The sequence below is a fragment of the Bufo bufo genome, chromosome 9, assembly GCF_905171765.1.
Source record: "Bufo bufo chromosome 9, aBufBuf1.1, whole genome shotgun sequence".
Classification (NCBI taxonomy): Eukaryota; Metazoa; Chordata; class Amphibia; order Anura; family Bufonidae; genus Bufo; species Bufo bufo.
The window spans coordinates 73,229,230-73,242,190 of NC_053397.1; the positions used below are offsets into that span (position 1 = coordinate 73,229,230).

Here is a 12,961-nt window from a genome sequence, read left to right on the forward strand (position 1 = left end):
TCACAGAGGAGGAGAGGGCTGTCACACACCAAGAACCCTGCCTGTTCTGTCACAGAGGAGGAGAGGGCTGTCACACACCAAGAACCCTGCCTGTTCTGTCACAGAGGAGGAGAGGGCTGTCACACACCAAGAACCCTGCTGGTTCTGTCACAGAGAAGGAGAGGGCTGTCACACACCAAGAACCCTGCTTGTTCTGTCACAGAGGAGGAGAAGGCTCTCACACACCAAGAACCCTGCCGGTTCTGTCACAGAGAAGGAGAGGGCTGTCACACACCAAGAACCCTGCTGGTTCTGTCACAGAGGAGGAGAGGGCTGTCACACACCAAGAACCCTGCTTGTTCTGTCACAGAGGAGGAGAAGGCTCTCACACACCAAGAACCCTGCCGGTTCTGTCACAGAGAAGGAGAGGGCTGTCACACACCAAGAACCCTGCTGGTTCTGTCACAGAGGAGGAGAGGGCTGTCACACACCAAGAACCCTGTGCGATCTGTCACAGAGGAGGAGAGGGCTGTCACACACCAAGAACCCTGCTTGTTCTGTCACAGAGGAGGAGAGGGCTCTCACACATCAAGAACCCTGCCGGTTCTGTCACAGAGGAGGAGAGGGCTGTCACACACCAAGAACCCTGCTGGTTCTGTCACAGAGGAGGAGAGGGCTGTCACACACCAAGAACCCTGTGCGATCTGTCACAGAGGAGGAGAGGGCTGTCACACACCAAGAACCCGGCCGGTTCTGTCAGAGAGGAGGAGAGGGCTGTCACACACCAAGAACCCTGCCTGTTCTGTCAGAGAAGGAGAGGGCTGTCACACACCAAGAACCCTGCTGGTTCTGTCACAGAGAAGGAGAGGGCTGTCACACACCAAGAACCCTGCCGCTTCTGTCACAGAGGAGGAGAGGGCTGTCACACACCAAGAACCCTGCCTGTTCTGTCACAGAGGAGGAGAGGGCTGTCACACACCAAGAACCCTGCTGGTTCTGTCACAGAGAAGGAGAGGGCTGTCACACACCAAGAACCCTGCTTGTTCTGTCACAGAGGAGGAGAAGGCTCTCACACACCAAGAACCCTGCCGGTTCTGTCACAGAGAAGGAGAGGGCTGTCACACACCAAGAACCCTGCTGGTTCTGTCACAGAGGAGGAGAGGGCTGTCACACACCAAGAACCCTGCTTGTTCTGTCATAGAGGAGGAGAAGGCTCTCACACACCAAGAACCCTGCCGGTTCTGTCACAGAGAAGGAGAGGGCTGTCACACACCAAGAACCCTGCTGGTTCTGTCACAGAGGAGGAGAGGGCTGTCACACACCAAGAACCCTGTGCGATCTGTCACAGAGGAGGAGAGGGCTGTCACACACCAAGAACCCTGCTTGTTCTGTCACAGAGGAGGAGAGGGCTCTCACACATCAAGAACCCTGCCGGTTCTGTCACAGAGGAGGAGAGGGCTGTCACACACCAAGAACCCTGCTGGTTCTGTCACAGAGGAGGAGAGGGCTGTCACACACCAAGAACCCTGTGCGATCTGTCACAGAGGAGGAGAGGGCTGTCACACACCAAGAACCCGGCCGGTTCTGTCAGAGAGGAGGAGAGGGCTGTCACACACCAAGAACCCTGCCTGTTCTGTCAGAGAAGGAGAGGGCTGTCACACACCAAGAACCCTGCCTGTTCTGTCACAGAGAAGGAGAGGGCTGTCACACACCAAGAACCCTGCCGGTTCTGTCAGAGAGGAGGAGAGGGCTGTCACACGCCAAGAACCCGGCTGGTTCTGTCAGAGAGAAGGAGAGGGCTGTCACACGCCAAGAACCCTGCCGGTTCTGTCACAGAGGAGGAGAGGGCTGTCACACACCAAGAACCCTGCCTGTTCTGTCACAGAGGAGGAGAGGGCTGTCACACACCAAGAACCCTGACCGATCTGTCACAGAGGAGAAAAGAGCTGTCACCTGTGTGTGTGAGGAGTGATAAGTCCCTGACCTGTTCCTCCTTTTGTCTGAGAGATTCTCATTCTGTCTTGTTAATATTTTACAAGAGGACAGGAATAAATAGACCGGGTCTCATGTGTCAGGGTCCAGTTCAGCCTTTGTGAACTTTCTATAGACATCACACTATGTGCAGCAAACCAAGCCGTGCAGAAATGTCACCGATTTAAAGGGGGCTTTATTTTCAGCCTGAATGGTATTAAAGGGCTTCTTCTCTGGAGCGAATTCCGTTTACTCATAGTCTATATTGAGTTACCAGACATTGTCACCGAGGTTAAATCTAAACCGAGAGGAGATTGTAGTCAGTAAGACAGTGATTCTACATGAGGACATCGCTTTATATCTAGAGCAGAGATGCCCAACTTGCAGTCCTCCAGTTGTTGCAAAACTACAACTCCCAGCATGCCTGGACAGCCTACAGCTTTTAGGACATGCTGGGAGTTGTAGTTTTGCAACAGCTGGAGGGCCGCAGGTTGAGCATCCCTGCTATAGAGCCAATTAGGAATGGAAGTTAGCACTTTTCGTGCCTTGCTTTGACGGGCATAGTGCATTCACCTCAAGTGAAGACTGGGCACACGAGGTAGACACTCTTTGCAATGGATCTCTGCTACAGTAATTAGACTGGGGTCCAGAGTATACCCTGGACTGGGGCAAAGACTTAGACACAAAATGGTCACAATTAGACATTAAGCAAATGTATCGCTTCTCACATGGCGTTTCCAGATGTACCCGACTACAGGAGAATTCATTCAAAATTCTCACTAGATGGTACCTCACTCCGGTACGACTTGAACAAATGAGGTGTCTTGGCTCGGATATCTGCTGGAAATGCTCCCAATCACAGGCCACCTATTTCCACATGTGGTGGACTTGTCCACTTCTACAGCCGTTCTGGACAGAGGTTTTGAGCTCAATTAAAAACAAATGTTCAATACAAAACTCTCCGGTTTCAGTGTTACTAAACATTAGATTACAAGAGATAACACCCAGGAAGAGGAAACTTGTTTTTTACTTAAAGGGGTTCTGCACTTTGTTTTAACTGATGATCTATCCTCAGTTAAAACCTCTGCTGCCAAATCCTGGATTCCACAATACTGGAATCAGCCGACTGCCCCTTCACCCACACAATGGCTACAGAAGGTAGATCATATATACCACATGGAGGAGCTGTCCGCTTGGGAATCCAGGACGCACCTCAAGTTCCAAAAGATCTGGGCAGACTGGGTAACATTTCGGAAGACTAACACGTACCTCAATAAAATTTCCGAAACTATCTCGCCTATAGTCAACACAGCTAGCCATTAAAGTAGGTCTATACATGTCCATCGCACCCTCACCCCTCTCTCCCTTTCCTTATTCTGTTATTTACACCAGTTGTAGGTATTCTAACCTCAGTTAATAGCAGGTTGAACAATCGTTGTATGTAGTGACAACTACTCCTGGAGGGGACTCTGCAAGTCCTCTCTTCTAATACGACTGAGTCATATACCTTGTATGCTTACTATTGTTAGATGACCTGCTTCATCTGTTATATACCTTTTTATAAAACTTAATAAAAAGATAATTGTAAAGAAAAAAAGGCTGGGGTCCAGAGCAAGAAACTCTCTTCATGCGCCTATAAAGGAAATATAGAAAGGGTTAATGAAGTAGCACATTCAAGAATAATTATTTTGATAGCATTTGATCAGTGATTGATAGCATTCTCTGTGTAAGTTTGTATACAGAGATATCTATCACTGATAAGAAAACCCCCATGTACAACTAATCTCAGAAAGAGCAGAGATATAAATGTATAAATTGGAATTTTACTGCATCTTTTCCCACAAAACTATAAATCAATCTGTGCAGCTCCTCCTGCTTTATAATTATTTTCATGTTCCCATAGACCAAATGTGCCTTCTAGTAATGAAATCTCTGCTCTTTCTGAGCTCAAGGTGGCCTATTTGGTTATTATCAGTGATTGATAGTATTCGCTGTGTAAATGCATATACAGAGATTGCTGCCAGTCACTGATAAGACGACCCCATGTACAACTGAGCTCAGAAAGAGCTAATATAAATGTATAAGTTCTAAGTTTTGCTGAATCTGCTCAGCTCCTCCTGCTCTATAACGTGTGGCTTGCGGCTCACATGATTTCATGGTGACAGTTTCTCTTTAAAATGGAATAGAGACTACTCAACTGATGGTGTAAAAGCTGTATATCTGATAGAAAAGGCCATTAAAGGGTTATTTTATCACAGAAGGTGATGGCATATGGCTAGGTATCCCACTGCTTTCTGATCTTTGTAGGGCCACCTGAGAATAAAGCTGTCGCTTAGCTTCTCTGGTGCTTTGTCCTGTTCAGTTTTTCCCTGCTTGCGGACATTCGCAGCCACCTGCTGTGCCGGGAGCTGCAATTAAAGGGGTTTTCCCGCTAACAACACATGTCCGCCATCCTCAGGATCTCTGGGGCCCCCATTGATCTTGAAAGCGGAGCTCCCCTATAAATTGGAGGGGTGGTTTGCATGCGTGACCGCCTCTCCATTCACTTCCATGTGACTGTCATGTTAGTGCGTTATTTTTAGTGGGCAGCTATTATTATTTGGAATACCCCTTTAAATGACTGTGGCCACGCTTCAGTTCCCTGCACAGCTGGTGGCGGGAGCCACGATGTACATGGAAGGTTCCACAGTGCTGCGGCTTCTTCAGTTGAGATCCTGGTAGACTGACCCCCACTGATTAGAAAGTGATGGCATTTCCTAGTGATAGGGCATAGTTTCCTTGATAGGAATAGCCCTTTAACTAGAAAAAGGCTGACCCTTTAATGTTGCTATATACGGCTAAGGCTACTTTCACACTTGCGTTTATTGTTTTCCGATATTGAGATCCGGCAGACGATCTCAATACCGGAAAAAAATAATGTTTCCACTTAGTCCTCATGCATTTTGAATGGAAAGAGACCCGTTCAGGATGCATGAGGATGTCTTCCGTTCCACCAGCTTTCCGTTTTGGGACCGGACACAAAACCGCTGCAAGCTGCAATTTTGTGTCCGGTCATAAAAATGTAAGTCAATGGTGACGGATCTTTTTTTTTTTTTTTTTTTAGGAGCTTAAAAAACCGGATCCATCACCCATTGACTTTCAATGTATTCAGTGACAGATCTGTTTTATTCCGTTTTTGATTTCACGCAACCGCATCGGAACGGATGCATCCTGATGTGCAAAATCAAAATGGATCCGTTTAATCCCCCTCCCTGCCGGATATCAATCCCGGAATTAACAACGCAAGTGTAAAAGTAGCCTTCTACACGTTCACTCTGACGCCATCAAGCTGCTACTGACTATTGACATCACTGATTACTGAACTAAGTGGACGCCATGATGGCTCACTGGTTAGTACTGCCATCTTCCAGTACCAGGCCCATGGGAGCCAGCTGCTTGGAATATTGATGTTCTCTCTGTAGTTGCCAACGTTCCTACCGCACTCCAGCCAGTAGATGACGGTATAAGGCTCTGTTCACACTAGCTTCATGGCTTATGCTTCTAACCCTATTAGTGATTCCATTAGGGAACCAAGCTGTAGATCAGTAGCGTCCTGTAAAGGGACTTCACCAATAGATAGTGACCGATCGGCCACATTGGAGGCAGAATTGACAGCCTTGGTCAATGTGTGATGTTACTCTCCATTCATATAGTACACTGCCATGCATACACAGTACTGCAGCTGTGTAGCCTGTCCTCTGCAGAGAGTTATTCCGTTTGACCTCCATGGCGATATAAATGTGGAGTGGATTTCCTAGTACGTAGAAGGCTGAAACCATCCCATGAATGCGTGCCCGCCAGCCTTTTAATCTCATTTTCACCCCCGCAGTCCCAGCCGTCATGGCACAGTGGCGTGTGCTCCCCTACTAGGCACGTTATTGCGTGTGATTTTTATACTCGCATTAGCAGTAAGCTATTTCCATTCTTTTTATTTTCTCGTTTGTATATTTTAAAACCCTGGATTACATTTTAGAGAGGTTTACGGAGGATTTAGAGGTTTTCCTGGTCATTAACCATATTCTACCGTATTCTGACCTGTTCACCTAGTCACTTGCTGTTCTGCTGGGTAGTTGGGTCTGACATTTAGTTCAGAGCAGTAGAGTAGAGGGTCAGTCATCAAATTCCCCAAAATATTAGGAGTCATGGGGCAGATTTATCAAAATTGGTGTAAAGAAAAACTGGCTTAGTTGCCCATAGCAACTAATCCGATTCCACTTTTCATTTTTCAGAGCTCCTTTGGAAAATGAAAGGTGGAATCTGCTATAAGCAACTGAGCCAGTTTTCCTTTCCCCCGGTTTTGATAAATCTCTTCCTTTCTTTGTACTGATAATTATTGTGAATACTAATGTTATTTCTTTTTTTTCTGGAATCTAGGTCATCTACTTGAAGAAGACCCCAGAAGAAGCATATAGGTCGCTACTAAGCGGTTCCAGCCCCCAGTATCTTCCTTTCAGGTAAGTGGTTTACAGAATACAATGTTTTCCACCCATATAGAATAGGCCGAAGGCAATGAAAGGTATGGTTGGTTTTGAGGTTCGTCTTCATTTATACATCGAGTGAGGACTCCGTCACATTGCAGGTGGTTAGTCAAGTTTGGTGAGCTGACCTCATCTTACTTTACTGCCTGAAGATGGGAGCATACCTATAGGCATTAGGCACTATTCACTTACACCAGCATCCCCAGTAATATATTTATAGGGGTCGTCTGATGGCTAAACATTTTTTTTACAAAAGGCTAAGAATGGTTTAAATTTTTTTTTATTGTCATGCTCGCCTCACTAATCCCATTCCAACACTTTTCAGGTCCAGATCTAGGGAAATTCATATCTATACAGGACAAAGAACAAAATTAGGGACTACTAGAGGAAAAGGTAAAGGGATGCCACCCAGTGAGGCACAATAGAAGACTCGCGGTGGGTTAAGCAATACTCACTTCACCAGAACAGAACCCCTTCTGTTCCAACACTTCCCGGGTCCCCTGCCAGTCTCTGCTTACTAGTCCCTCTCTACACAAAGGACTGCTCAGCCTGTCACTGTCCACCCTGGTGACTATCCGGTGCATCGAGAGGGACCATAAAGACAGACAGAAAGTGTTGGAACAGGAGCGCTGGTGGATTGAGTATTGCTGTTTTTTTTTTTTTTTTTTAACTCTTAGGGCTCATTCAGACGGCCGTATGCTGTCCGCAAAAATACTGAATGCTATCCGTTTTTTTGCGGATCCGCAAAAAAACGGATCTGCAAAAAAACGGATAGCATTCAGTATTTTTGCGGACCCATAGACTTCAATGGGGCCATGTCCTGATTTTCACGGACAAGTATAGGACATGTTTCATTTTTTTTGCGGATCCGCAAAAAAACGGATAGCATTCAGTATTTTTGCGGACAGCATACGGCCGTCTGAATGAGCCCTTACTCTGAGCCAAGTCTAAACTTTTTTACCTGCCGGGCGATCCCTTTAGGACTGGCGGGACTTCTGTTATGCGTTATCTAGGGACTGTTACTTTTTCCACCTGCAGTACCTTAGTTTTGTTTTAGTGCTGTACAGATATGAATATCTATAGATTTATGTAAATTAGGTGCAACCTATAGAGCACAAGTATTGATTGTGTTAAAGGGGCACTTAACCTAAAACTGAACTTGTCTCTACTTGCTGTGGCGTTGAAAGGAATTTATTGTTAACCTTAATGAGTGATTTTAGGCTGGGGAGAGGCTGTAATACGGATTGCGAGTCCAGATAAATGCACTATTGTTTATGTCACAGCTGTATAACTTTGTACTTTAGCTTGAGAACATCTGTGGTTGCAATCCCTTTATATCTATGTGGCACCCAGATTAGATAAGGACTGCCGTACTGAATTTAGAACTCATCGACTACATTTTAGCACTATCTATATTAGAAAATTGGAGGCCTCATGTACTGCTCTATATGCAATTACATTAGCGGGTGTGGATCCACTGTGTCATTTGAACAGTGGCCCTCTGGTCTTCACACTTTAATCCCTGTACAGGGATCTGGACTACACTGCAGGGGAACCACCAGGCTGCTACCTCTTGGCGTAGTCTCTGTTCAGTAGAATGCTGACTCATGGGGGTTAAGAGACACCTGTGCAGAGCACCAAAGGATCAGGTAAAACCATAGTCAAGATCAAGCCGAGCTCAGTTCAGTATGAGTTTATGCAATCCAAAGACAGTCCAAGGGTCAGGTCAGCAGGGAAGGGTCATATCCAGAGATCAGGCAGAAGTCGGTACATGGGCAGACAAAGAGGAAACAGTACATCTTTGTAGGAAACTAAAGTATTAGAACCTGTTCAGGCACCCTCCAAAGTGGAGTTGGCAGGAAGCAACAAGGGGAAGGCTACAGCCTGTGCGGAGTGATGGAGCAGTGCTTTGGAGAAACCCGGGCAGGTATTTTCTGGTGGGCTCGTTCAACTAGGGCCATGGAATGAAGGACCAGTGGCTGTGATCAGAGGGAGAAGTGAAGTTGCGTGGTCATGGACCACCTGTATAACAATTAGTCAGAAGTGAACTAGCAGCCTTTTCTTTTACCATTAATGGAGATTTTTAACCATTTTGTAGTTTTCAGGGAGGTTGTTAAAAAGAACTTTGGGTTTGAATGAGGGTTTGACCTGAAAGGCAGATGCTACAGCTCACCCTTGCTTCCAGCATTATATATAATGTCTTCCACGTGTCTCTCATACCTCAGGGGATTCCATACCTAGAATAAGCTGTAGTATGTCTTCAAATCTAATCCATGGACTGCTTGTTCTCTCGTGTTATCACTTGTAATTTTATATCTATGAATGTGTACACGTATAATATTGCCTTATTCTATCACTGTGAAGGCTTAGGGCGCAGCCAGACTTGGGTTAATTTGTTGCAAAAATCCCCCTGCAGTTTTTCTTTTGCAAATCTGTAGCAATATCTGCATGTGTTACTTATGGACTTTGCCACACAAAGGTGAAATCTGCAGCCGAAAATGACATTTTGTGGATTTGAAATCTATTATAGAGATTAGTGCGTCAATTTGTTCCTCAAAAAAGGGTTCTTCAGCTGTGAGAGGCTCCCCCCCACCACTTTATTGACAGAGCTGGACATGTCGCCCGGCCCCGATCTCACGTCTGTGCCGCTGCTCTTGTGTGGCTCCGTTCACTTATATGGAGCTGAGCCGCGCCCTGGGCCTGCGGTAAACAGCGAGAACGCCGCAGCGCTACTGCCAGCGCCGCTGCCTTCTCAAACAGCTGATCGGCGGGGGTCCTGGGTGTCGGACCCCCGCCGATCAGATGCTGATGATCTATCCAGAGGATAGATCATCAGTTTAAAAGAACTGCAGAACCCCTTTAACTTTTCTTCTTGAATGTGAAAGGAGGGGCAGGAGGCCACATTCTGGTCAGAGAGTACTGTGACAGAGACGTCCTGTCGGGATATGTTTTGGATGCTCTCCGCGTAGGTCTGTCCATAGCCTCGTAGGTCGGTTTCACACGAGCGTAATACAACACATTTTTGCACCTGTAGTGCACCCACACGTCCCATCCCAACCGAACAGACCGCAGCAAAGATCTATATAGTTACATAGTTAATACGGTTGAAAAAAGTCCATCAAGTTCAACCAAGGGATAGGTGGGGACGGGAATCCCAGAAGGAAGTGAGACTCAGATTTCTACACGTTTTCATAAGCATTAATGTCATTTACTTTCAAGAATTCGTCTAAACCCTTTTTAAAACCATCCACTGTTCATGCTGTGACCACGTCCGGAGGAAGTCTATTCCACAGATTCACTGTTCTTACAGTAAAGAAACTTTGACGCTTCCGGAGACTGAACTTTTTCCTCTTCAGTCGGAGGCAGTGCCCCCTTATCTTTTGAGCACATTTTACATGGAACAGTTTTTCACTGTATTTTTTTGTACGGCCCATTTATATACTTGTATAGGGTAATCCTGTCCCCCCTTAGACGTCTCTTCTCACCGGATCCAGCATTACTGGAGTCAACAGATCACTGCTATATCCCTATTGACTGTAATGGGATCCGGCATGGATACGGCTACCTTCCGACATACCGTAAATGCTGTGTTTCAGATGGACAAATACGGCTACATGCGACGCTTTTTGTCCGGCCAACAGCCGGCATTTATGCCGGATCGGGCTGCTAGATCTTTTCTAACGGAGATGTGAACAAAGGCCAATGCACACGTATTACATTACACTTATGTGGAACCGGCCTTAGGAGGGTATCCTCTCATCCTCCATCTTTACTGTGATAACCAATGGAAGGCGCAGGATGATTTTTTCTCGTGTTATTTAGTCTTCTTGCTGCCGGGAATCATCCATCCTGTAACCTCTGTACTGCCCCCGACCTGTCCGCCTGTCAATGATAAATCTTTATGGCTGTGAGCTCATATTACGCTTTCTATCCCACACTGAACCCTCTCTCCTCTGCGTCCTCAGCCGGAATTTATAGTTTCCGGGTGGCTATTGTTCAGGTATTTACAGTGTGGTTATAGATGTGCGCTGTATTTGGTTGGATATTTGTCACACGCCTACACTAGATGCGGAATTATACACTACACTGCAAATAGTTAGTCGCCTCCTATTGGATAATTACTGCATGGGCGATTATCTTTCAGCTGGCAAGATGTTATTTAACCCCAACTTGTGCAATGAGTTGCTTCTCATTTCTTAAACAACCATGTGGAAAGACACATCTCGTGGCCGTGGAAAAGATGTCAGTCTGTTTGAGAAGGGTCAAATCATTGGCATGCATCAAGCAGAGAAAAGATCTAAGGAGATTGCAGAAACTACTAAAATTGGGCTAAGAACTGTCCAACATTTTATTAAAAACTGGAAGGATAGTGGGGACCCATCGTATTCGATGAAGAAATGTCTCAGGAAAAAAATCCTGAATGAAGACCACTTACATAGCACTGTAGCATAACTATAGATCAGTCAAATGGTACCTTTGTCTTTTTGTTTGGATGTTCACCAGGGGCAAAAACTGAGTTTTATTCATATGTAAATGAGGGCTCGCAAGTGCCCAGGGGCGGCGTTCGGGCTGTAAGTGCCCAGGCCGCTCTGCCTTCTTCTCACATAACCCCTCCCCAGCCTGTTTCTTGGCCCGCCCTGTAAGCCTCTTACGTCATCCAGTGTACTGGCCGATATCCCGCCAGCGCACTGCATGGAATGATGCTGCTGCCCACAATGGTCATCACAGTGCGCATGCGCCGGCGGGATATCGGCTAGTACACTGGATGATGTAATAGGCTTACAGGGCGGGCCAAGAAACAGGCTGGGGAGGGGTTATGCGAGAAGAAGGCAGAGCGGCCTGGGCACTTACAGCCCGAACGCCACCCCTGGGCACTTACAGCCCGAACGCCGCCCCTGGGCACTTGCGAGCCCTCATTTACATATAAATAAAACTCAGTTTTTGCCCCTGGTGAACATCCAAACAAAAAGACAAAGGTACCATTTGACTGATCTATAGTTATGCTACAGTGCTATGTAAGTGGTCTATAAGGGAAAATTGTGGTGACAGACTCCCTTTAAACGTTTGGAATCAAATCGAAGAAAAACAGTAGAACTCAGGGCTATGTTTAATAGTGGAAGAAAGAGCATTTCCATACGCACAATGCGAAGAGAACTCAAGGGATTGGGACTGAACAGCTGTGTAGCCGTAAGAAAAACACTAATCAGTGAGGCAAACCAGAAAAAAAGGCTTCAATTTGCTAGGGAGCATAAAGATTGGACTCTGGAGCAATGGAAGAAGGTCATGTGGTCTGATGAGTCCAGATTTACCCTGTTCCAGAGTGATGGGCGCATCAGGGTAAGAAGAGAGGCAGATGAAGTGATGCCCCCATCATGCCTAGTGCCTACTGTACAAGCCTGTGGGGGCAGTGCTATGATCTGGGGTTGCTGCAGTTGGTCAGGTCTAGGTTCAGCAGCAGTATGTGCTCCAAGAGTGAGGTCAGCTGACTACCGGAACATACTGAATGACCAGGGTATTCCATCAATGGATTTTTTCTTCCCTGATGGCACGGGCATATTCCAAGATGACAATGCCAGGATTCATTGGGCTCAAACTGTGAAACAGTGGTTCAGGGAGCATGATACATAATTTTCACACATGGATTGGCCACCACAGAGTCCAGACCTTAAAGGGAACCTGTCACCGGGATTTTGTGTATAGAGCTGAGGACATGGGTTGCTAGATGGCCGCTAGCACATCCACAATACCCAGTCCCCATAGCTCTGTGTGCTTTTATTGTGTAAAAAAACAGATTTGATACATATGCAAATTAACCTGAGATGAGTCCTGTCCCTGACTCATCTCACGTACAGGACTCATCTCAGGTTCATTTGCATATGTATAAAATCTGTTTTTTTACACAATAAAAGCACACAGAGCTATGGGGACTGGGTATTGCGGATGTGCTAGCGGCCATCTAGCAACCCATTTCCTCAGCTCTATACCCAAAATCCTGGTGACAGGTTCCCTTTAACCCCATTGAGAATCTTTGGGATATGCTGGAGAAGGCTTTGCGCAGCAGTCAGACTCTACTATCATCAATGCAAGATCTTGGTGAAAAATGAATGCAACACTGGATGGAGATAAGTCTTGTGACATTGCAGAAGCTTATCGAAACAATGCAAATGCGTGCCGTAATCAAAGCTAAAGGCGGTCCAACGAAATAGTAGAGTGTGTGACCTTTTTTTTTTTTTTTTTGGTGGCAACATTTTTTGGGGACAGGTAGTGTATTTTAATTGTCCACTCTTCTTTCAATCATGATGCATCGATAAAGAACCCAAGTACATATTCTGTAAGTCCTTAAGAGTGCATTCATGCGACCGTATGTATTTGGGTCCACAAAATGTGGGTTCGCACGTAAGGATGTCTGTTTTGAACCCATTTTTGTTGTGGACCCATTGTAACAGTACCTATGTTTTTATCTTTTTTGCACGTCTGCAGAACGGACATACAGA

The 12,961-nt window shown here is 46.1% G+C and overlaps 1 protein-coding gene across 2 annotated transcripts in view; it reads left to right on the forward strand.

Moving 5' to 3' along the window:
- The window catches only part of CDC14A (cell division cycle 14A), a 101,218-nt gene that overhangs the window by 43,726 nt on the left and 44,531 nt on the right, over positions 1-12,961 (forward strand). For both annotated transcript variants that reach the window (XM_040408040.1, XM_040408041.1), the window contains exon 5: positions 6,364-6,443. In XM_040408040.1, coding sequence (XP_040263974.1) covers positions 6,364-6,443 — 80 coding nt within the window. The remainder of the gene's footprint in view (positions 1-6,363; positions 6,444-12,961) is intronic.